Source organism: Ochotona curzoniae, unplaced genomic scaffold (assembly GCF_017591425.1).
Source record: "Ochotona curzoniae isolate NIBS_2020 unplaced genomic scaffold, NIBS_Ocur_1.0 scaffold_4701, whole genome shotgun sequence".
Taxonomy (NCBI): domain Eukaryota; kingdom Metazoa; phylum Chordata; class Mammalia; order Lagomorpha; family Ochotonidae; genus Ochotona; species Ochotona curzoniae.
Window position 1 is genome coordinate 70,609,170 of NW_024467122.1, and position 21,963 is coordinate 70,631,132.

The 21,963-nt window shown below is 52.6% G+C and overlaps 1 protein-coding gene across 3 annotated transcripts in view; it reads left to right on the top strand.

Moving 5' to 3' along the window:
* Positions 1-4,985: 4,985 nt before the first annotated feature.
* The window catches only part of SMAD3 (SMAD family member 3), a 109,162-nt gene continuing 92,184 nt past the window's right edge, over positions 4,986-21,963 (top strand). The window contains exon 1 of one of the 3 annotated variants that reach the window (XM_040968994.1): positions 4,986-5,668. In XM_040968994.1, coding sequence (XP_040824928.1) covers positions 5,463-5,668 — 206 coding nt within the window. In that variant the 5' untranslated portion in view covers positions 4,986-5,462. The remainder of the gene's footprint in view (positions 5,669-21,963) is intronic. The other 2 variants (XM_040968995.1, XM_040968993.1) reach the window with 2 other exon arrangements.

Sequence of the window (21,963 nt, forward strand, 5' to 3'; positions counted from 1 at the left end):
TGCCACGTGTAGCCTCAGCATTGCTTCCTTCTGCCAGTTTGAGCCCCAGCCGCATCTTCCAATCCAGCTCCCTGCCAGTGCTCCTGGGAAAGCAGCACAAGTCAACACAAGTGCTTGGGCTCCTATACCTACATGGGAGAACTTGATGAAACTTCTGGCTCCTGGCTTTTGCAATCCTGAAACCACGATACCTCATTTTTCTCCCTGAACCTTCTAGGCAGACACCATTTACACTCTGAGACTCTGCTTCAGGTACTGTGTGCGTGGAGTCAGGCACACTGTCCTTTTGGGGCTTGTTCCTTCTCCACGACCAAGGCCTTCAAGTCCACCCATACCCCATCACATATCATGACTGCTACTACACTGTATGTAAACTACATGGTACGTATCCATTCATATGGGAACACACACTGTCCACTGTGAAGAATGCTGCTATAAAGGAGCAGCTCTCTGTGTCGTTGCTTTCACACACCCAGGAGTGGAACCACTGGGCCTCATGGCAAGTTGATGCTGTGGTCTGAAGCCACTACCATCCCATCATGCCAGCACCAATTCACATTCTGATCAGCAATGTGCAAAGGTACACATTTCTTTTCATTTTCAAAAAATTTTATGTTAATTTGAGAGGCAAAATGACAGAGAGGAAGGGAGAGACAGAGAGAGTAAGAATGAAATCTTCCATCTACTGGTTTACTTCCCAAATGGCCATAATAGCCAGGGCTAGGCCAGGAGCTAGGAACTCCATCCAGGATTGGATGGCAGAGTGGCAGGGGCCCAAGCATTTGGACCGTCCTCCACTACCTTCCCAGACACATTAGCAGGGGGCTGCCAATCAGAAGTGGAGCTGCTGAGACTCAAAGCAACACCCCAATGTGGGACGCTGGCACCACAAGTAGTGACTTTGTCCTGGGTACTTCCATGCCAGCCCCATGAGGGAGGGTGCCAATATCTTCACATTACCTCCAACACTTGTCCCCTCCCCTTTTTTAAAACAATAGTCATCCCAATATGTGTGCAGCAGTTCAGCTGTATCTTCTAGTCTGCATGACATATTTCAAAATGCAAACAGCTGTTTTGTGTATATGTAATTCTGGAACATAGATATTATGTATTCATTCTGCTCTGTGACTTCCTATGTTCCTTCTCGACAGTCTGTAACATTCCTCTGTTTATTTAGTGCACACAGAACTCTTTGTAGCTCACATGTGCATTGGTTTCTGTGGTGAGCAGCAACCATATCCAGTACATTGAGAAAACACTGTAGGCTTGTGTTGTCAAGCTCTCCATGCAGCTTGTTTGTCAGGCAGCAGTCCTATGAAGCAGGTTGATTAGCATGCACACTGTATGGATGAGGAAATAGACACACAAAAAAGTGCAGGCACCTGCTCAGCAGCAGAGCTGGAAGTCCAACCCAAGTCCGTATGGTGCTGCAGGACAGCCCCCATGTGCAAGGGGCCTCCCAAGCTACATCTGTCACCTGATGGTGGATGGAGGATCTCTCTCTGGCAGAAGCACTCGCAGGCAGGTTCTGGTCCTGCCCTGTACAGTGCAAGCCACTTCCCTTTAAGAGATGGTGGTTTCTGTGGACACTGAAGACAGAGCAACCTCTGTGCTCCTTCTAGAAATCCCATGTGTGGCTCAATGGATGAGAAAAGAGTCCAAATGGAAATCAGGAGTTGTTCCTTCCCAGCCTTTCACGTGGGAGCCACTCATGAGTACAGGAAAACCCTCTGGCCAATCCTGTTTATGAGGCTGGTCCCTGACAGGAAGCCAGGCCCCATCCCGCCCCACCCCATGCCACCTGTTCTGAACTTTGCACTCATCATGATGCAGAACTGCCTGAGCTAAGGCCTCTCTTCCAAGGATAACCGCTGTGCAAGCAGGTCCAGCTGGGCTGCAGGACAGCAGAGCAGGAGCCGTTTGGAACTGTCCACCCACTCCCCATCCAAAGTCCAGACGGCAGGTGGGGTCTTGCACACTCTGCTCCTTCCTGGGGGCTGGCTGACCCTGGGTTTAATTCCCCCAGCTCTTCGTATAGAAGGACTGAGACCAGAGGAAGCAGAATCAGCCCAGAAACAGCACTTGATAAACTCATGCATGGGGTTGGGCACTGTTTTACTCCCTGCAGACCAACACGGGAAGGAAGCCTGGGAAAGCAGGCATGCATTACACTTAGTGCCGGCCGCTGCTTCTCCAGGAAAAGTGAACAGACCTTGCCCTTTGCACTGCATTTTTTCCAAATAATAAGATTTATTTATGTATGTATTTATTTAAAAGGGAGAGGGGGATCTTCCATCTTCTGGTCCACTCCCTGAACAGCTGCAATGGCTGGGGCTGAGCCAGGAGGAAGCCAAGAAAAGATGTTATTTCTGGGTCTCCCATGTTGGGTGGCAGGGGCCCAAGCACTTGAGCCATCCTCTCCTGCTTTTTCAGGCCACCAGCAGGAAGCTGGATGAGAAATAGAGCAGCAGGGACTTGAACTGACACCCATATGGGATGGCGGTGTTTCAAGATGCAGCTTAACCTCGCTATGCCACAACACCAGCCCTTTCACTACACTGAATCCTCCAATCTTTCTTGGGCTACCTACCTCCCGCATAATCCACGTTGGCCCCTTCACTAGATGACCCTTTCTGTGTACAATGCAGGGCTGGCGTCAGAAAAAATATAGCGTTTTTTTTTTTTTTTCAGGATGCACCGGTGTCAGAGAAAGCATGGGATGCCCTGAGGGTGAGGGAAAGAGCCAGGGCCAGTGCAGATGCAGCCTGCGGTTCGCTTTACTTTCTTTGGCTGCCTCTTGACAGCTGGACTTGCTTGTTTGGAAATTCAGGTTCAAAGGAGCGTTCCACTGGTTGGCACGTGGTGGCTGTCATCTCCCCCTTCCTCCTCCTGGGTGCCCCATCTGCACAATGAGTTCAAAGCTAGGGAACTTCATCTTCTCTCCTGGAGTTCTCAGAGCCACGTGGGAGGGCTGCATGGTGGAGGTGCTCCACCGAGGCCTGTCCAGTTCAGCTCTCTCAAGGCCACTGCTCTTCACCGCATTAGCAGTGGGGCCTGGGGCCCCGCCCTGAGGCTGACAGGGAAGCTACTTCTAATCCCAGGTTGCAAGGAAGCAAACATTTCACCTAGTGTGCTAAGTCGAGAATTTCTCTTCCTTTCCTTCTTTCTTTGTTGTTGTTGTTCTCTCTCTCTCTCTCTCTCTCTCTCTCTCTCTCTCTCTCTCTCTCCCTTGCCAAAGTCCCATCCAGGATGTCATTTTGCCTGCTGTAGCTCCCTGAGGCAGCTGGGTGCCATGGCAAATTGGCAAAACAGACCCTTTGCTGGGCACTGAGCTCAAATCCCAACTAGGTCACATCTCCCCCTCTCAGGGCCACGGTGAAGGTCAACTCGGCAGGCAGCAGTGTTGGCCACCTGGAAAGAAGCAAGGCAGTGTATGTGTGCCCACTGCCATTTGTCCTGTCCCTGTGGGTTACGAAGGAGCAGGCACAGACAGAGGCTTGTAAGCCCCAGCGACTGGTGCTTGGTTGGGGGGCGGGGGGGGCAGGTCTCCTTCCTTCAAGTTCCACTAGGGATGGAGTCAAAGGAGGGGAGGGCCTGGAGCATTTAGCTCGCAGCAGCAGCAGCAGCAGGCAAGCAGGCAGCCCAGGACCCAGGCCCCTACTTGGAGCCAGGCAGGGGCCCCTGCAGCTCTGGGGCTGACTTTGTGGATTGGGCCACACCTCACAGGGCTTTGTCACTTCCCACCAGCTTGAGGGTTTGTAGATAACTTCTTTCTCACCACTGGGGGTTTCCTGCTGTTAAAAACAAACAAAGACCTTAGACACCAGGGTAGCCTGAAGGGGGAGGCCCTGGTCAGAGAAAGCCCAGGGGTAACTCCAGAGGGTTCTACTGCGGAGAGGGAGGAAGACGAGAGAAAAGCTATAGGCTCCCCCCCTCCCGCCCCCGTTACTCAAGTTGGGGGCGTGGTCTCCAGGCTTCCCGCCCAGGCTCTCGGAGTACAAATTCTGCCCAAGCACTCACCGCTGGTGTGCGGGGTGGGGAAGAAAGGGAGGGGGGATGGCTTTTTGCTTTAGAGACAAAACCCTTTTTCTATTTATTGGGTTTCGAATTTCCCATCGTTCTGTGATTAGGTAACACCCTGGAGCGTAACTTTTCCATCTAAAGCGCCCCCCATTCATTCCTTCACGGTCTCAACAGATGTCTACCGACGCCCCCTTTTCTGCGGAGCACTTGGTTCACGAGGCTCCAGGGACGCTCCCTGCTTCAGCACGGTCCAGTTGTCACCCGAGTGTGGGATCCCCCCCTCTTTCCCCTCTCGCTGCTCCTCCTCCGCACACAGTCGAGCTCACCGACACAAGAAAACGAAAGCAGCCCCCGGGGCGTCGGAGCTGCCAAGGCTCCTAACCACAGGGCCTCCAGCCCCGGGTCCCTACAGGGTCGGACGGCAGCTCCCTTGCTCTGAGCCTTAACCCCGTCCAACCCGCGACTGTAACCGAGCTCGGTGCCTCCAGAGCCTGTGGCCTCTGTGGCCGGTTGTTCCCCTCGACTTCCTCTTCCAGCCCGTTCCCACTTCGGGCCTGGCCAGAGCTGGGTACCGCGCGCTCCAGCCCCGCCAGGCCCGTGGCCGCATCGGGTCGCCCACGTGGGAGCGCTTGGTGCGGGGCGGTGGGCGGTGGGTGGGTTGGGACGTCGGGGGTGGGGGGAAGGCCGAGCGCCCTCAGCCGAGCAGGGCCGGGCAGGACGCCCGGGGCGGGAGGAGGCGACAGGGCGCGGGGGAGGAGGCGGGGAGCCCCGGTGGCGAGGGGGCGGTGACAGAGCCTGGCAGGCCGGCTGCGCGGGGATTTGCATGAAACATAGACTGGGAGCGGGCGGGAGCGCGGCGCACGCCCCGGGCCGGCCCAACGAGCCAGCGAACGAGAACGAACGAGGGAGCGAGCGCGCCGGGAGAAGGAGGAGGAGGAGGAGGAGAAGGAGCAGAAGGGGGGAGTCGGGGAGGCGAGGCCGCAGAGGCGGAGGGATCTGCGCATCAAAGCGAGCGAGGCGAGCAAAGTTTGGCTGGGGGTTGGACTTTCCTTCTCGGAGGCGGCACCCAAACAGCTACCCCGTGCGGAAACCCAAACTTTCTGTTGCCACTGCGAGCCTCGCGGCCTCCGCCTCCACCCCACGCCCGGGGCCTTCCCCGATCCAGCGCCACTGCCGCCCGCCTAGCTCGTCCGCCGGATCGTCCTTCTCCAGCCCGTGAGAGCCGCTCAGCGCGCAGAGGCCGCGCGTCGAGCCCCAGCAGGCTTGCAGCGCCGCGGCCTGGCGCCCGGCGCCAGGGGGCAAGTTGGCCCGAGTTGAGGCGAAGTTTGGGGCGGCCGCAGCCGGCTTCGCTCGCGCTCCCGGCTTTGCGCCCCTCGGTGTCCTGCCGAGTCTTGCCCCGCCAGGGGCGCCTCCTCGCTGTCCTCGTGCCCTCCCCAGCCATGTCGTCCATCCTGCCTTTCACCCCACCGATCGTGAAACGCCTGCTGGGCTGGAAGAAGGGTGAACAGAACGGGCAGGAGGAGAAGTGGTGCGAGAAGGCGGTCAAGAGCTTGGTCAAGAAGCTGAAGAAGACGGGACAGCTGGATGAGCTGGAGAAGGCCATCACCACGCAGAACGTCAACACCAAGTGCATCACCATCCCCAGGTGGGGGTCCAGGGGGGCGCGCCGGGCCCAGGCTCCCATGGCGCGGCCGTGGCGACCCAAGCAGGGTTGGCGACCCGGGGATCGCGGGTGGGGATCGCGAGCACGCCCGGGAAAGGAAAAGAGGTGGAGGTGCGGAGGAGGACCCCCAAACAAAACCTTTGCTGGGAGCGCAAGGCTTCCACGCGGCACTCTTCGCTTCCAGACCGCACCTTCGTTTTCCACCTCCCGGAAAGAGTTGGGGGGACAGGGAGGGGGTGCTGCTGGGATTGCCCCCCCCCCCACCTCCGGGGAGCTGCGGAGTAGAAGTTGAGGCTTTGTTCGGCTCCGCCGGCCGGAGCCCCTCCCCCGCCAGCGCCTCCCGCCCCCGCGGCCCGCGCTCGCCCGCCGAGGTGTCGCTGCCATTCTTCGCTGCGATCCGGTCCTCTCCCCTCCCCGCCCCCCCCACCCCCCAGCTCTCCTCCCCGCGTCTTTCCGCCTCTGCTGGAATGCAGTCGGTACAGCTGGGGTGGTGGGTGCGCAGCCGGAGCCGCGCGTGATGGACAGATTCCTTCTTGGTTCTTTCTTTGCCTTCAGGATTAGCATTTTTATCGAGTATTTTTAGACCGGGTGGTGCCAGGCTCCCGCCACCCCCACCCCCTTTGCACGCACGCACTTCAGTTGCTGCGCAGTGCTGTGACTTGGAATCGGGACATACAAGTGGCAGGACACGGGTGTGTGTGTTGGGAGGCCTTCTCCCACCCACGCAACTCCCCTCTCCCCATACGTCACCCTGTGTGTGTCCCTCTTCTAGTCCCAGACATTGCAGGTGAACGCGGGAACAGAGCGGGGCCGGAGTGCCTCAGAAAAAACCCACCCCAGAGTGGGCCTCCCGGCCGCCCTCACATTCCTATAGAGCCCGCACTCTGAAAGCGCTTTGCCATCTGTCGGGACCTCCTTTATGCCCGCGTCGGGCTAGCCGGGTCTGGCGGGAGCTCACAGATGGCTGATACAGTAGGGTCAGTGACTTGTGCATATCTCAGAGCCTTCCAGAGCTCAGCTGTACCTGCTGGGGAATTGGGAGTAGTGGTGAGCGGAGCGCTTCCCTTCCAACCCCCCGAGGGGGAGGGGGCCTGGGTCTCTAACTTCTCTTCTTTGAAGTCAGCTTCTGAATCAAGGGATAAAGCTTACTTGTGCGCGTGCGATCGGGCGCCTTTGGGGGTGTCCGAGGCTGCAGAGGAATGAGGAGTGGTCTCTTAGCATTGTCAGCCTCGCTTCTGGGCAGGGGTGGACTCCATCCTTGGCCACCTGCTGGGGCAGCTGTGCAAGGGCTGCCAGCTGTGGCAGGCGGGCACAAAGCAACATCTGTGAGCTGGGGGCAGGCCTTCCCTGCAAAATAAATGGTGCAGATGGTGGCAGGGCTGCCTTAAGAAATACTGAGTTTCTTTTTCCCCCCTTCTTTAACGAGCTAGATGGAGCAGAGAGTTGCTTGTATAGAGGAAGGACTCTAGATGAGCGGTGGGGAAGCCAGCGTGGGTTTCACAGGAGGTGCTGTGGTGTGGTTAAGAGCGCTTGGAAACTTGGGGCCTGGTCATATCTCTTTGATGTGTGATTTTTTTTTTTAAGTCCTTGGGTGGGCGCCCTGAAGGTAGGACGGGTGTCCTGACCTGCTCGTCTTTGCGGTGAGAGAGCCTGTCACAGCTGTGTGCCTTGTGTGTTCCCTGGGTGCATTGAGGACACGTGCTTTATGCATGGACACAATGGGGGAGGGATCATAGTGGGAAAGCATTGGAAAGCTGTGGAAAACGTTGCACAGTTTACAAAGCCCTCGTGGTCTGGTTTTATTGGGCCCTCCAAAGGAGAAAGTCGCTCCTGGAAAATAGAGAAGGCAGCTGGGATTGAGGTGATCTCGTTAAGGAGTTGAGCAGGCCAGCTCAGAGAGGACAGGGCTTGGGCCAAATAAACTTGCAGTATCTGCCAACCTGTGCCACCGTGGTCTTCCTTGGGAGGCTCTAAACTTGCTCCTAGTGGAATGCTGGGGTCCTGTGAGCTGGGGTGGGTGTCTGCCAGAAAGGGGGTTCTTTTTTTTTTTCCAGGCCTTATTTTCCTTGTTGGTGAGACAGTGAGGGCCTGCCTTTTCCAAAGTTTCATGATGTGGCAGGAGGCCGGTGACCCCTTTGGCTACTTGAATGAAGTCAGCCAATGCTTTCTCCCCCTCCCCCATCCTCTGGCCTACTGGGGAGGGGTAGGAGAGTGATTTTTCCTGGCTTGATTAGCTCCAGAATGTGTCTCCCTGGCTGGAGAAGGTCTTATTTTGCATCTTTTCCCACCTGCTTGGGGGAGATGCAAACAAAACGCATTTCCATCCCTGGATTTGGTGCCCATGCCTCTGGGTCACCTTGTCTGTCTTGGCAGCAGCTGCTGCTGTTTTGGTCATGAGCGGAACACCAAAGGCCGTGTCCCGGGGAGGCGACTAGCTGGCCCTCGTGCTCGTGAGAGCTGCGTGTCTGCTAGGCTGTGCACAGCACTGTCCCCGCATTATTTGTTGATTCATCATCTGCCATCTCCCACATCACCACTGGGAACTGGGGCTTAGGGAAGGAGACCAAGGAGATTTTCCCACTGTGTAAGGGGACAGGGCCCTGAGGGTGCCTGAGAACCCTAGGGCCTGGGGTCTCAGGGGATTGTGACAGGCACAGCCCTGGGCGCCTTGGCAGCTGTTCCTGAGGGATGAGGCCATGTGCTTGTGTCTCTCTGGGAGCTGATCAGGAGAGCTGACATGAGCAAGCTCATGGATGCCCAGGATGCAGAAATAAAAGTTGCCAGAGCTTGGGCCAACTTACCCACTCCCCGGGAAGGACAGGGCCAAATGTGGTCCCTGCACATCACACCTCACCTCAAGTCCAGACTTTACTCACCCTGGGGGAGAAAAAGCCTCACCTTTCTCAGGCTTTGGGGCAGTCTAGTCCCCAAGGCTCAGGAGAGTTCCCTTTCCTTCCCTGTATGTCTTCACTTCTACTTCTTGCCTATAGCAGCCACTACTCAGAGCATGACATTCGGAGATGGTCCTTGTAAACAAGCCCCTTCCTGGCTTCTGGGTCGTGGGTAGAGTCAGGGGGTCTCCCTTCTGCTCTTACTCTGTTAGCCTTGATGAGGGTCTTGGGAAGGAGATGGCCCTGCAGGAACATGGGCAGCTGCTGCAGGTGGGGCTGAACCTGGAAGCAGGATAGACGGGGCTTGTCCTTGGGAACTGGGGAGCTTGTTGCTGGCACCTGGGAGGTAATTGCTGGGGCCCCTGCATCTTGCACATAGCCTGGTGCTCCCAGTTCCCCGTCAGATGCTTCGGGGTTGGGTTTTGTTGATTCAGGGATATCTACAGGGCTCCTCCCATGTCTGAGTCAATATTACAGGCACCTGGGGAGATGTTGTGCTAAGGAGAAGGTCCCTGTCTGCGAAGAGGAACAATTCAGGCCAATTCAGGGTCCACAGGATGGTTCTGGGGGACTGCCGTTGTAGGGCATTGGGTTAAGCCACTGCTAGTGACACCAGCATTCCACAGTGGTGTGCTGGTTTGAGCCCTGGCTGTTCCATTTGCCTATCCCATTTCCTACTAAAGTGCCTGGCGAAGGTGGTGGATGATGGCCCAAGTCCTTGGGCCTGTGCTGTCCACAGGCAATGCCTGGGTAGAGTTCCAGGCCCCTTTTGGTTTTGGCCTGGCTCAGCAATGATTGTTGCAAACATAAGTAAGGAGCAAGCCAGCAGTTGCAAGAGCTGCCTCTGTCACTCTGCCTTTCAAATCAGATCTTGAAAAAGGAAAATAATAAATAAATAAATAAATGGCAGGGGCATTCTGAAAAAGCAGTTCAAAATGTTCTACACCAAAAACCCATCTTTTAGCTCATTTTTTCCTGAGAACTAAATATCTTTTTATTTGAATGTTTAACTACTAATTTTTCTTTCTTTTAACCAGCCAATAGAAGGTTTAGCAGAAAGTAATTTTTAGGGGAGGAAGGACTCCAATGCATCTTTTAAATATCATAAACTTTTATTTTCACTGTGTTGGAAAGGATTTTTGTTTGTTTTTTACCCCCTGGGCAATGTGGAGGGAAGCATAGAAGTCAGGTGGTGTATCTGCCCTTTTCCTGCCTGGGTGGATATGAGAATTCACTTCCTGTTTCAGCACCTTTGTGTCTACACCTGTGTTATCAGGATGTTGTGCAAATGTGGACATGTTTGGTAAACCAGGGAGCTTGATGCACATGAGCGCTGTGTTTAGCCTTCCATCTCTATCCTCTCTTTGTTGTTGTGTGAACTCACTCGTTCTTGGGTACCTGTTGCAGAGACCCCGCCTGGCACCTGTCCTTGGCAGGGAGCACTGTCTCCCACCATCCAGAGTGCGAGATGGATTTGCCCACAAGTACAGCAAGGGACGTATGCCTTGTGCATCAGTACAGGGAGAGTTAACCATGGGAGGAGGTAGAGAGAAGAGGCAGGCCGATGTGTGGCAGAAAACCAAGAAAGGAACAAAAGTTGGAATCCAAAAGAAGTTTCTGGCACTCAACGTGAGGATGAGAGCCTTCCTGGCACTTGGGTGGCGATCTGCGGGAGTGAGGGCTGTCTTCATCCGCTTTGCCTAACTACACGCTGGTGAATCTGTTACCTGGACCTCTCACCCAGGTGTTGTAGTTGGCTCCGCTGTAAAGCATTTTCGCTTTGAAGTTAAAACACAAAATGAAACAAAAAAAAAAAGTTGTATCGTATCACAAACCTGAAATTCAGGTTCCCGTGAGGGAGGAAGTTTAGGGCTATTAGCTTGGAACACAAGTGGCAGGGTCGCTAACCAGTGGATGCGTGGGGTTGCTTAGAATTTCCAAGTTGTCTTGCCTGAGTTAATGCTTCTAAGCATAAATCCCTTTGAGCTGGAGCTTCTCAACTGACATACCAACTTCCAGTATTTTTCAAAGTCCTTGCTAGGAGAGAAAGTTTTCAATGACAGTTCAAATACTAGGAATACAGCAATTCATTTAGTTCTGTTGAGAAATTCAAAAAGTTGATGAAACCTAGAGAATTTGATTCAAGCTTATCACATCAGGAATCCAATTAAAGTGAGATTTTCAAAAATAAATATTGGTTTAGTAATCTTAACTCATGAAGGCTGCGTTATCATAATGGAAATAAAATTAACGTGATTTAATGAACTGAGGGACCATTCGTTTCCACTCGTTAATTTATTAGGAGATTTTTAATGCTGTTTGATGTACGACTCAGCCATTCTTCTGCGTGTGTTCCTCTCTGAAATAAACAGAACCCAGCAGGACTTGCTGTTCCGTGGAATTGGACTTGGTTCCCATGACCTTGGCTTTCCACCATCTTAGGCTGTAGGTTCTCCTTGGTGGGAAGGCCCCTTTTGCAGCTGACCAAGCTCAGGGATGGCCCTGATTAACTGCCCTGTGTCTCTCTGGTGATCTGGACCAATTCAAAACCAAACTAAGAAGCCACACACTTACTTCCCCATATCCACAGCCAGTAGCTTTGGAACAGCCTGGAAACTCAACTCTCTGAGATCACCTGGGGTGGGGGGCTTGAGCTGTTTACCAGCCTTTCACAGACACTAATAGCTGGGCGAGTGTTGGCTAAGCTCTGGCCCACGGTGCCTTCAGCGCCCCCAAGTTTAAGTGCAGTGCTTCATGGAAACAGTTGAAAGTAGTCACACTCGCAGACCCCACAGAAGTTTGGCTTCTAACTATTTCAGGCTTCAGAGAAGACTCCCAGAGAATGTGGGCAATGCACTCAGCTGCTTGCCTTCAGACGTCTGCCAGCTGGAAATCCCTGTGCTGGTGCCCCAGACCAAACAGTGCACAAGGCCGATGCTCTCCCCTCCCTTCCTTCCCTCACCAAGGTCCACTGCATGTTAAACATGGGTTCTCGGCTGGGATAAGAATGCTGTATGTGTTTCCGGTGCAGCTGATTTGTAAATGCTAAAAAATCCTCAGTCCCTTGATGCTCTAGTTTAGCAAATCCTGACAAAGCTGTGTGTGTGTGTGTGTGTGTGTGTGTGACATTGTTCTTTGTTTTGTTTAATGGACAGTTTGCCGAGTAACCACTCTGCAGCCCACGCTCCACTTGCTGTTGATTTTCTGTCAAATGCAGCCTGCCATGGTGGCACCTGGGCACAGGGTTTGGGCAGAGACACCCAGTTGAACATGAAAACACATGCAAACATGTGAGGAGCGTAATCATGAGGACGTTCGGCTGATTCTGTTGTGGACTGATGTTCCTGGAGTGACACAATTGCTGTCAAAGAAAAATGACTAATCAACAGGGCTGCAGGGTGATTGTGGAGGCAGCAGTCAACAGAGCTGAGTGGAGACCCAGCTCTGTTTCTGATTAGCTGTGTGACCTCTGGCAAGTCACTTTGCTTAGCTGGGCTCAGATGTTTTCCATAGGGAAATGGGCCAGATAAACTCAGATGCAGGCCTTTCTGGCTCTGAATTGGTTTTCCATACAAGCCTTTAGGACCTCCTATTTTGCATATCACAGATCCTCTTAATTCTGTCCCAAGACTCTATCAACCTGATAACAATTTGTGTAAATGAAAGTAGTAAAACTGTCACTCCTGGGCCTGGCATGGTAGCACAGCGGATTAAGCCGTTACTTGTGATGCCAGCATCTCCCAGGTTCAAATCCTGGCTGCTCTGCTTCTGGTCCAGTTCCCTGCTAATGTGCCTGGGACAGCAGGAAAAGATGGGCCTTGTGTTTGGGCCATTGTTATCCACCTTGTGGCCATTGCAGTAAATTAGGGAACTGAATCAGTAAGCTGGTCCCTCTGTTTCTTTTTGTCGCTGCCTCTTCCGTTACTCTGCTTTTCAAATAATAATAATAAAAAAAAAACAAAACATAATTCAGTCTTATCTCCTTCCCCTCCTGGTATCCACCCCCCTTGTTGCCTCTTTCTTACCCTTCCAAAATCAGTGAAATTTTTACTACAACAGCATATAAAAAAAGCTGAGTGCCTTTTTTTTTTTTTTTTTGAGATGCAGTAAGCAATTTTTCTTTTGTTGCCATTTTTGGTTATTCATGGAGCAGGAAGTTTACTTAAACTAATGACCACAAGTGCCTAAAAATGGTTAAATGGAAGAGGTAGGCACGCTAGGAGATACCTGTGGAAAATGTTGGCTCCTAAGTCAGAGTTTGCCCAGGAAGCTTCCTTTATTTATTTTCATGCGTCTATATAAAGATAGGGGCCGTTTGTCAGGCAGCCTGGGCGGTACACGTGTAAACTCAAGCTAGGAAGTGACCAGTTGAATTTCCTCCAAAATCCTTTTTCTTTCTTTTTTTTTGGATCACAAGGCTCCCCCCTGCTGACATCTGGGTTGTTTTGGCTTTGTGGGGGAGTTTAAGACTTGAGTATTGTTTAGGAAACATTGTGTCCGAGTTTGCCTTTGAAACGGGCAGAATAACAGAGTTACAACCCTGGTCCTTTCGCTGAGTTTGCCTCACAAGCTGCTAAGCCAAGCTGTAACTTCGAGCTGTCACTGCCTTTTTTTTTTTTTTTTTTTTATACTGGACTTTTGAAAATAGTAATGCGTTTTGGGTGTATGTGTTTTAAAGGTCTGTTTTTACGCTGTCACAGCTCAAAAATGCCAAAAGGCATTTTTTCCTTAAAAAATCACCTCTGGGCTCAGCCCAAAGATGGAGTCATGGATTCAGCAAGGACTTTTTGAGTAGTTACAAGTGGTTGAGAGCAGACAACGATGATGGAATTGGGATGTTTTTCCCCCCTCCTTTGCTTCTAATCTCTGTGGCTGTAAACTTTCTCGTCTTCTGCCGGGCACTGGACTCTCCATGTGTGCTCCTTCCTTGTGTGGAATGGAGGTTTTGGTATTCAGGTTTGTTCTGCTGCCTTTTGCGTTTCCTGTGTGATGCTTTATCTCTACCAGATGTGCTCTCTAGGTATTACCTGGGGAGGGCAGTGCACAGGGAGCGGGGGGAGGAGGGCCTTTACTATTTTTTTTTTAAAGATTTATTTATCTATTGGAAAGTCAGGTATATACAGAGAGGAGGAGAGACAGAAAGGAAGATCTTCTGTCCAGTGATCCACACCCCAAGTGAGCGCAACGGCCAATGCTATGCCGATCTGAAGCCAGGATCCAGGAACTTCTTCCAGGTCTCCCACTTGGGTGCAGGGCCCAAGGCTTTGGGCCGTCCTCGACTGCTTTCCCAGGCCACAAGCAGGGAGCTGGATGGGAAGTGGAGCTGCCGGGATTAGAACCGGCACCCATATGGGATCCTGGCGCATTCAAGGAGAGGACTTTAGCTGCTAGGCCACGCCACCTGGCCCAATAGGGGGCTTTATTTTTAATGTGTATTTATTTGTATTCATCTGCTTGAAAGGCAGAATGATAGACACACAGAGAGATCTTCCATCTGCTAGTTTACTCCTGTAGTTCCCATAACAGCAAGGGTTGCAAGGGCTGGGCCAGGTTAAAATGAGGAGCCAGGAATCCCATCTGGGTCTCCCACGTGGCTGGCAGGGGCCCAGGTACTTGAGCCATTATCTATTACCTTCCAGGATGCTGGATTGGAAGTATAGACTGGCTGGGACTTGAACCTGGGATGCTGGTATTCCAAGCACTGGCTTAGCTCTGCTACAATGCCCATCCCTAGAAGGGTTTTTGAATTTGGTTAGTTATATGGTGTTCTTAGGTGTGTTTATTTGGTCAACTGACCAAGCCCCAGTTTCCTTACCTAGAAAAATGGGGATGGGACCACCTGCTTAATTGTGTGGATAACATAGAGGAAGGATTTGACAAATGTTTGTAGTGGACAGCCGATAGAAGACGCTCAGTGAATCTTGCCTCCTCCTCCCCCACTTTTTAAACATAAAAGCCAGACCATTCAAACAATAGATGATAGATTTCTTCGATGGCTATTTGTCTTAAAGATTATTTACTAGGAAGGCAGTTACACACATGCACACACACACACAAACACACAGTTCTTGCATCTGCTGGTTCTCTCCCCCAAATGGCCACAACAGCCAGGGTCGGGAGCCAGGAGCTTCTTCAAGTCTCGCATGTGGGCACAGGTGTAGCAAACACCTGGATCATCTTGTGTTGCTTTCCCCAGGTGGATTAGCAAGGGGAGCTGGGTTGGAAGAGGAACAGCTGGGACTCGAACCTGCACCCATATGGGATGCCAACAAAGGCCATAGCACCAGTCCCTCATTTTCCCTCTTAGGGGAGAAATTTGTTGGGTGGTATCTGATACTTCCTGGTGATAGCTGCCAATCAATCCCCACACCCTCCACTCCCAGGGAGCACTGTTCGGAGAGCCTCAGTGTGTACAGGGGAAGGACCTGTTTTCAGTACATCTCCCTGGGGAGCACCTCTCCCCCCTCCCCAGCCACTCTGCCACCTGCTGATGTGGAGCCAAGTGAGCTGGCTGGCTGGGAGAGAGAATTCATATTCTTAGCTGGCTCTTGCCTCCTCCTCTCGCCTTCCCTACCATCATTTTAAACATTGTTTAGCTGACTAAAAATAATAGTACTGAAAACAAACTCGGGATGAATCAGTGCTCCTGGGGTGGGGGAGGGAAAAGCCCTTGAAGCAGAAAAACGGTCTTGACTCACCAGCTTGTCACTGATAGCACCCGCCCACTGCTGCAGCTACCACCACCTCTGTGTGGTGTTTATTGTTGCTGGTGGTTTTTTTTTTTTTCTCTGTTTTTTTTTTTTTTTTTCTTTTTAAGGTCTGATGACAAGGCAGTTCCGGCTTTCCCTGAAGCAGCACCTTTAGCAGGCCAGCTTCAGAAATTCATGGTTTGTGGAATGACCAGGGCAGGGCCAGTGGACTCTGTGGCCCTTAGCTCTGCTTAGAGCAGCTCTCCCCTCCCCACCCCAACCCCTAGCTCCACCTTCCTGACTAGGAGTCACTAGGGCCAAGGATCAAGTCTGTCCAGTCTCTTTCTAGACTAGACAAAACTGCTTCCAGTTCCTGCCCTAGGGCCTTGAGCCTGCTTCCAAAGTCCTCAGGCGCATCCACCCGAGGCAGGATGTGGGGGCTGTGGTTTGGCAGGTGCATCCATGCTCTGGTCTGTAGGGATCTATGTGTAGGAGGCCCCTGGATGTGTGTGTTAGGAGTGATACAGGGGGGGAGTAGAGATTGAAAGTTGTCCTTGAGCCTCCACCTGTGACTGGGAAATGAGGAGCCAGAGAATTCTGCACAGAAATCTGGACTTGCAGATGTTTGGCAGCAAGAATGAGGGAACCATCTGGTTAACTGTGTGTCCCTGGCCCTTCTCTGTTCAGTATGACAGTAGGTTTTCTAGGTCTCCTTGCTCTGGGAGCCTCTGGAAGCCAGGTCTCTTCTATGCATTGTCCTATCAGTGGTAGGGACAGCCCTGAAACCCAGGCCCCAGGGTGGGCAACCCATTGTAAGGCTTGTGGAGAGCTCCACAGGCATGGATGGCTGTCACCTTGAACATGGGCCAGAATGAATTCAATCAGGTCATGGGGGACAAGGTGCCACATGGTATAGCTGCCTGCCCAAAAAGTGGAGCAGATAGCTAACCACTGAATATGCTTCATTCATGGGTGTCCTGAGTGGAGCCCTGGCTTTGTGCTGGGCCATAGGGGATAGAGAAACATGACGTCCTGACTCTGGACTGCTCAAAGGGGGACACTGTGGAACCCTGTGTTGTGGAGGGAGCAGGGCCCTGCGGGATGCATGGGAGCGTGGGTATGGAGTGGTGTCTGGGCAAAGCGGGATGGGCAGGGTGGCCAGAGTGTGGGAGGGGGAGTGGCTGGAGAGGAGTTGGGAGGAGGATGTTCCAGACAGCCTGGCCAGCCCAGCTGGGTGCTGGACCTTGTTCTGGAAGTGTCCAGCAGACTTTTGAGCAGTGGAATGGCAGGGCACAAGCCACTGGCCCAGCCCTAGCCCTGTTGCGTTTCCGGCCCTTGGCTCTCGGGTGCTGGTTTATTCAGGTCAGAGCTGTCTCCCTCACACTGCCAGGTGCACAGCTCTAGGCGATGTCTAGTCCAGGCTGTCAGGCTGGAAAGAAGACATGGCTGGTGGAGAGCAGGGGCTCTAGGAGCTGAGTGTTCAGGTATGTAGCCAGGGAAGCGTGGTACCAGCACCACTAGGAACTCAGTGGTGTGCTGATGGGTTCCATGCAGGGATCTAGGCCCCCAGGCAATGGCCTGGAGAGTGGGTCTGGTACCTCTGGGGCATCCCAGGTCAGTGTTTTAAATTTCTTCATTGATCATCTTGGCCGGGCTTTCCAATTCTAGATGGTACTGCTATCTGTAAAAAGGCCTGCATTCCCAGTTACAGATTCATAGAGTGATAGAGAATATTAAAATCAGCCTGTATATATATTTTTTTGTGTGTGAGAGAGGGTAAAATCATTTATTTACATCAATGTCCACTTTGTCATGGAGAGCAAACAAAATCATGGGTACTTCAGAAAGGGAGTACAATTCACTTTCTCTTTAGAGTTAATTCATTGTTCATTGAAATTGATAGGGTTTAAAAAATATTTGTTTGAAAGGCGAAGTAACACGGAACAAGAAAGAGAGATTATTTTCATTCACTGATTCTCTCCAAATGACTGCAATGACCAGAGATGGGCCAGGTCAGAGCCAGGAGCCTGGGAATCCATCCAGGTCTTTCACGTGAGTGGCAGGAGCCCAGGCACTTGTTAACTGCTCTGCCTTCCCAGGTGCATTAGCACAAAGCTGGATCAGGAGTGGAGCAACCAGGCCATGAACTGACTCCCCAGATGGGATACTGGAGCCTACTGTACCACAACACCGACCCTGCACTAGTTCTTTACGTTTGTGATGGTAACACTTATGTCTGCTGCTGATGGAGTCAGAGCTGTGGCTTCCCAGTTTGGTACCCAGGGCTTTGCTTTAGAACAAAGCATGTATCCTACATGCAGTTGAGCAAAAAAATTAATTTTGGGTGTATGTACTCCTCCAGTGCCTTGCCTTGGACGCTTGAGCAAGCTATTGCTTCTAGCTCTGGCCAAGAATTTGAGTTAGAAGATGGTTTGGTCAGCCATGCTCACTTTTAGCACACCACTAGAGCCTTTTCATAGGGAGTGATCCTGGTGCGTGCTGCCTGGGCTGGGGGCCTGCTGCATGGCAGACATCAGAGTGGGTGAGCCACGGGACCTCGGGTGGTAGGACAGCTTGGATTCCACAGTCACAGAGCAGGCAGCTTGGAGGGATCAGGGGCGGAGCAGGAATCTGAACTCCAGTGACCTGTTCTGGAGCTGCCTGTCTTGTCCTCATCAGAAATGCCAGTATACTGATGTCCGTGTCAACCAGGGAAGCCAGGCCTGGGTAACTTAGGGGAGTTGCTTCAAGGCTCATGGTGAAGAGTGGAGGTGGCTCTTCTCCTCAATGTTCCCCCTCACTGGGACCCAGACACTCAGGATTTGCCATCAAAGCAATTCCGATGAATGGAAAAAAAAAAAAAAAAAAGGCCAGTGTTCTTAACAGCTACAGCTGGAAAGTGGGGCCTAAACCTGGGGAAAGAGTCTGCTTGCATCTCCCTCCCCCATCCTTGTAATCATATCACCTGACCAAGAAGACAGGAAAAAAGGGATGCGCCAGTGTAGGCAGGGGGCTGTGGAATTGCCGTGTTTGCTGCTCTTCAGGTACAGGCCCTGTTTAAGCTCCTGGGCTTCATGAGGTTTTTTTTTTTTAATGTATGTATATATTTAAAATATTTGTTTGTTTTCATTGCAAAGTCAGATATACAGAGAGAAGGAAAGACAGAGGAAGATCTCCTGTCCGATGATTCACTCCTCAAGTGATGGCAACTGCTGGAGCTGAGCCGATCTGAGGCTTCTTCCAAGTCTCCCACGCGGGTGCAGGGTCCCAATGCCTTGGGCCATCCTTGACTGCTTTCTCAGGCCACAAGCAGGGAGCTGGATGGGAAGTGGGGCTGACTGGAATATAAACCAGCATTCACATGGAATCCTGGTGCGTTCAAGGCAAGGACTTTAGCCGCTAGGCAACCACGCCAGGCCTATACCTCGAGGTTTTAAGCCTGTAGGAGACTTCCCTAATGTTTTGTGGACCATAGTGTGGGAATTGGGGAGCATGTGCTGGTGGTACTTAGAGGGCAAGGGCTGTGGTGAGAGATGGGGGGAGCGTAAGGTGATGGTGATGGGGTAGAACCTGGTTCTTAAACGTCTGCACTGTCATCTGGCTCTGAACCCCAGCTGAAGCCCCGGGGCCCAGTGCAACTTGGCTGACACTTGGTGGCCAAGAGCAGAGACTTCTGGGGTGCCCGCTCCTGTCCGCTCCTCCCAGCTTGCCTTCCCCCCATTTTAGCCAAGACCTGTAAGTTGCTTCTGGCTGGGAGGGCTGAAGCTGTAGTGGATCCTTCTGCAGGAAAACTTTGGAAAGCTTGGAGGAAAGGATTAAAAATACCAGCAGGTTGGCCTTTCTTTGCTTTCTCTTTGATTGTGCTGGAGGCACAGATCACGCCAGGCCCCGGGAAGTGAGCACGTGGCCCCAAGTGACCCCCTCTCCCCAGGGTAGCTCCGTGGCTCCCCGCTGCCCTGCCCCACTACTTCCTGTCCAGTCCCCCTCCTCCTCCTGGTTTGTTTCCACAGTTGTCAAAACCTTCCCCCAACCCCAGCTCATTTGCTGGGATTCTGGAGCAGGGCTTGTGTTCTCTAAGCTCTCCCGAGTTAACCATAACTACCAAGCTCTGAGTAGAGCAGCCCAGGTGACTCGGAGGAGTGGTGAGAGGTGGAGGAAAGCTGTGTGCGCTCACAGACCCAGCTGGCCACCTGCTTGGACCTCCACTCTTCACCATGAGCCTCTGGTTGTCAGCTTTTGAGACTCTACGAGATCTTATAAATAGAACAAGATGCAGTTCCCCTTTTGTTCCCCCACAGACACCAAGAGGCATGTGTGGGGCTGAGAAGGGGCACCGAGTATTTGTAACTTACGTTCTGGTTCACTGGTAAGGCATGGGAACGGAGCAGCCCTGGGGTCATGGGGGCTGCCAGGCCATCCTGTAAGGCTGGACATGATGTGTTTTCTTCCCCAGGAGGCCTGGAGCAAGAGGGTCCAGGCCTCAGGAGGTGTGAGGAATCGTCCATCGCTAAGCCATGCTGAGACATGGCCCTGTTTAAGCAGGTGCTTCCAGAGGAAGGGAAGGGCTGCTTCTCCTGACCCTGCCATTGACTAGCGTCACACATGACAGAAACAGCATGTGATCGACTTAAAGGACCCAGGCTAGTTCTTTAGACTTCTTACAGTATTTGGTGTGATGTAATGCTTTTTTTTTTTTTTTAAGTTTGAGAAGCAGAGGGAGAGAAAGGAGAGAGAGAGGCGCTCTGATATGTTGACTAACTCCCCACAACAGCTGGCCCTAGGCCAGGCAGCACCTGGGAGCTGGAAACTAAAGTCTCCCACGTGGGTGGTGGGACTCCAACCCTGTGAGCCATCACTGCTGCCTCCTTCTAGGACCTGTGTTAGCGGGGAGCTGGAGTCAGGAGCCAGCAGCATCCCACAGGGGATTCAGGTGTCTGAACTGCTAGGGTTTGGTGTCTGCCCCTGCTTAGTAGCATTTCCTGAGTTGCAGTTGATCGCACTTTCCCTTTTTCTGACACTTGGCTGATCTCTGAGCCTGTGCTGGCCACACTGTAAGAGGCCAGCGCTGTCCTTGTGGCGTGCAGAGACCAGTGGGGAAGCTGGGATGTCAGTAAGCTCGGAGCCTCTCACAGCTGGGTGCCTGGTACCCATCCTGGAAGAGGTATCTAGCCGGAGAGTGGAGGAAGGAGGCACAGAGGGTACCCTCAGGGCTTGCGGACTGGGCTAGGGTTGTTTCAGGGCCACTCAGAACTCTGCTGACAAGAGGTAGATGCGAGAGAAACTTGCTGGTGGGGTGGGGTGGGGGGGCAGGGCTGAGTGCCCTGGGTTGCCTCCCCTTGGGGTGACTGTCTTCATGGGCCTTAGGAGGGCATTCCAGCTTGCACACCCTATGTGAAATCCTTTTGGGTGTCCTGGCATGTCTCACTTGTTGGATGTGGGGAGAAAGGAACATCTTACAAGTGCGGGTGGTTCTTATCCAAGTACCGCCGGCTCCTGTGGCCTTTTGCCGCTTTGGCCCAGATCTTGCTCATCCCTAACTTCACTGCTCGCAGGCACTCTTTTCATTGGCATTGAGAGAAAGCAGAGCCTGTCTCTAGGCCTCCTGTTCACGTTCCTAGATGCTCTGGGAGCCAGGAGATGTGTGGTTTGAGGCTTGTCTGCCTTGCCTGCTTTGTGTGATCAAAAGAGTGGCAGTTTGGGCATTGATGGTGCAAAAGAAAAGAAAGAAAAAGAAAGAAAGAAAAAGAAAAAAAAAAATCTGCCACCACTTACTGATCCAGAAGGTGGGGTCTGGCAGGGTGGATGTGGAGGGACAGCCCACCTACCCCATCTGTAGTCTGTCCCGAGTGGTCTGGAACCCTCCCCACTCTGACCCAACCAGCTGCTTTCCTAGATACTTGTTCAGTTCCGGGGAGTAGTGGCCAGATGAGCCTGGGCATGAAACCCCAGCCTTGTCCTCCTGTGAAGCTGGTCTTGTGGATCAGCTTCCATTCTGCAGGGAATGGTGCAGATTCACCTCTCACTGGAGGGAGCTTAGGCATGTGTGTGGAGGAGATGGGAGGCCCCCCTCAACAGCTGCGCCAGGGTGCCCCCCGCCCCTTTGTGTAAACCATAGCTGTGGACCTGTGGTCTCAGATGTTCGCCGGCGCCTGTTTGTAAGAGGGAAGTGTGGTCGCATGTCTCTCTCTCTTGTGGGCTGCATGGCCGCCTTCCTGGGGTTCATGTGGGAAGTGGTTACCGTTGGGAGGAGGGTGAACTAGCCCTACTCACAGAAGGGTTTTGATCCAGGGATCTCCCTAAATGGCCTCTGGGCTGGTTTCGTCTTTCTTTCTTGCTATATGTTTTAACTGCAGTCATGAGAAAACAGAACCATCAGCTGGGCTTTGTTGCTCTGCAGGGCAGGGCTAGCAGATCACAGTTTTGACTCCTTTCTTGCTCTCTCTCTCTCTTTTTTTAATTTATTTTTATTGGAAAAGCAAATTTACAGAAAGAGAGAGAAAGAGATCAATCTTCTGTCTGTTGTTTCACTCTCCAAGTTTCTGCAACGGCCAGAGCTGGGCTGATCCAAAACCAGGAGCCAGGAGCCTCTTCTGGATCTCCCACATGGGTACAGGGCCCCAAGGCTTTGGGCCGTCCTCAGCTGCTTTCCCAGACCACAAGCAGGGAGCTAAATGAGAAGTGGGGTTGCCGGGACACA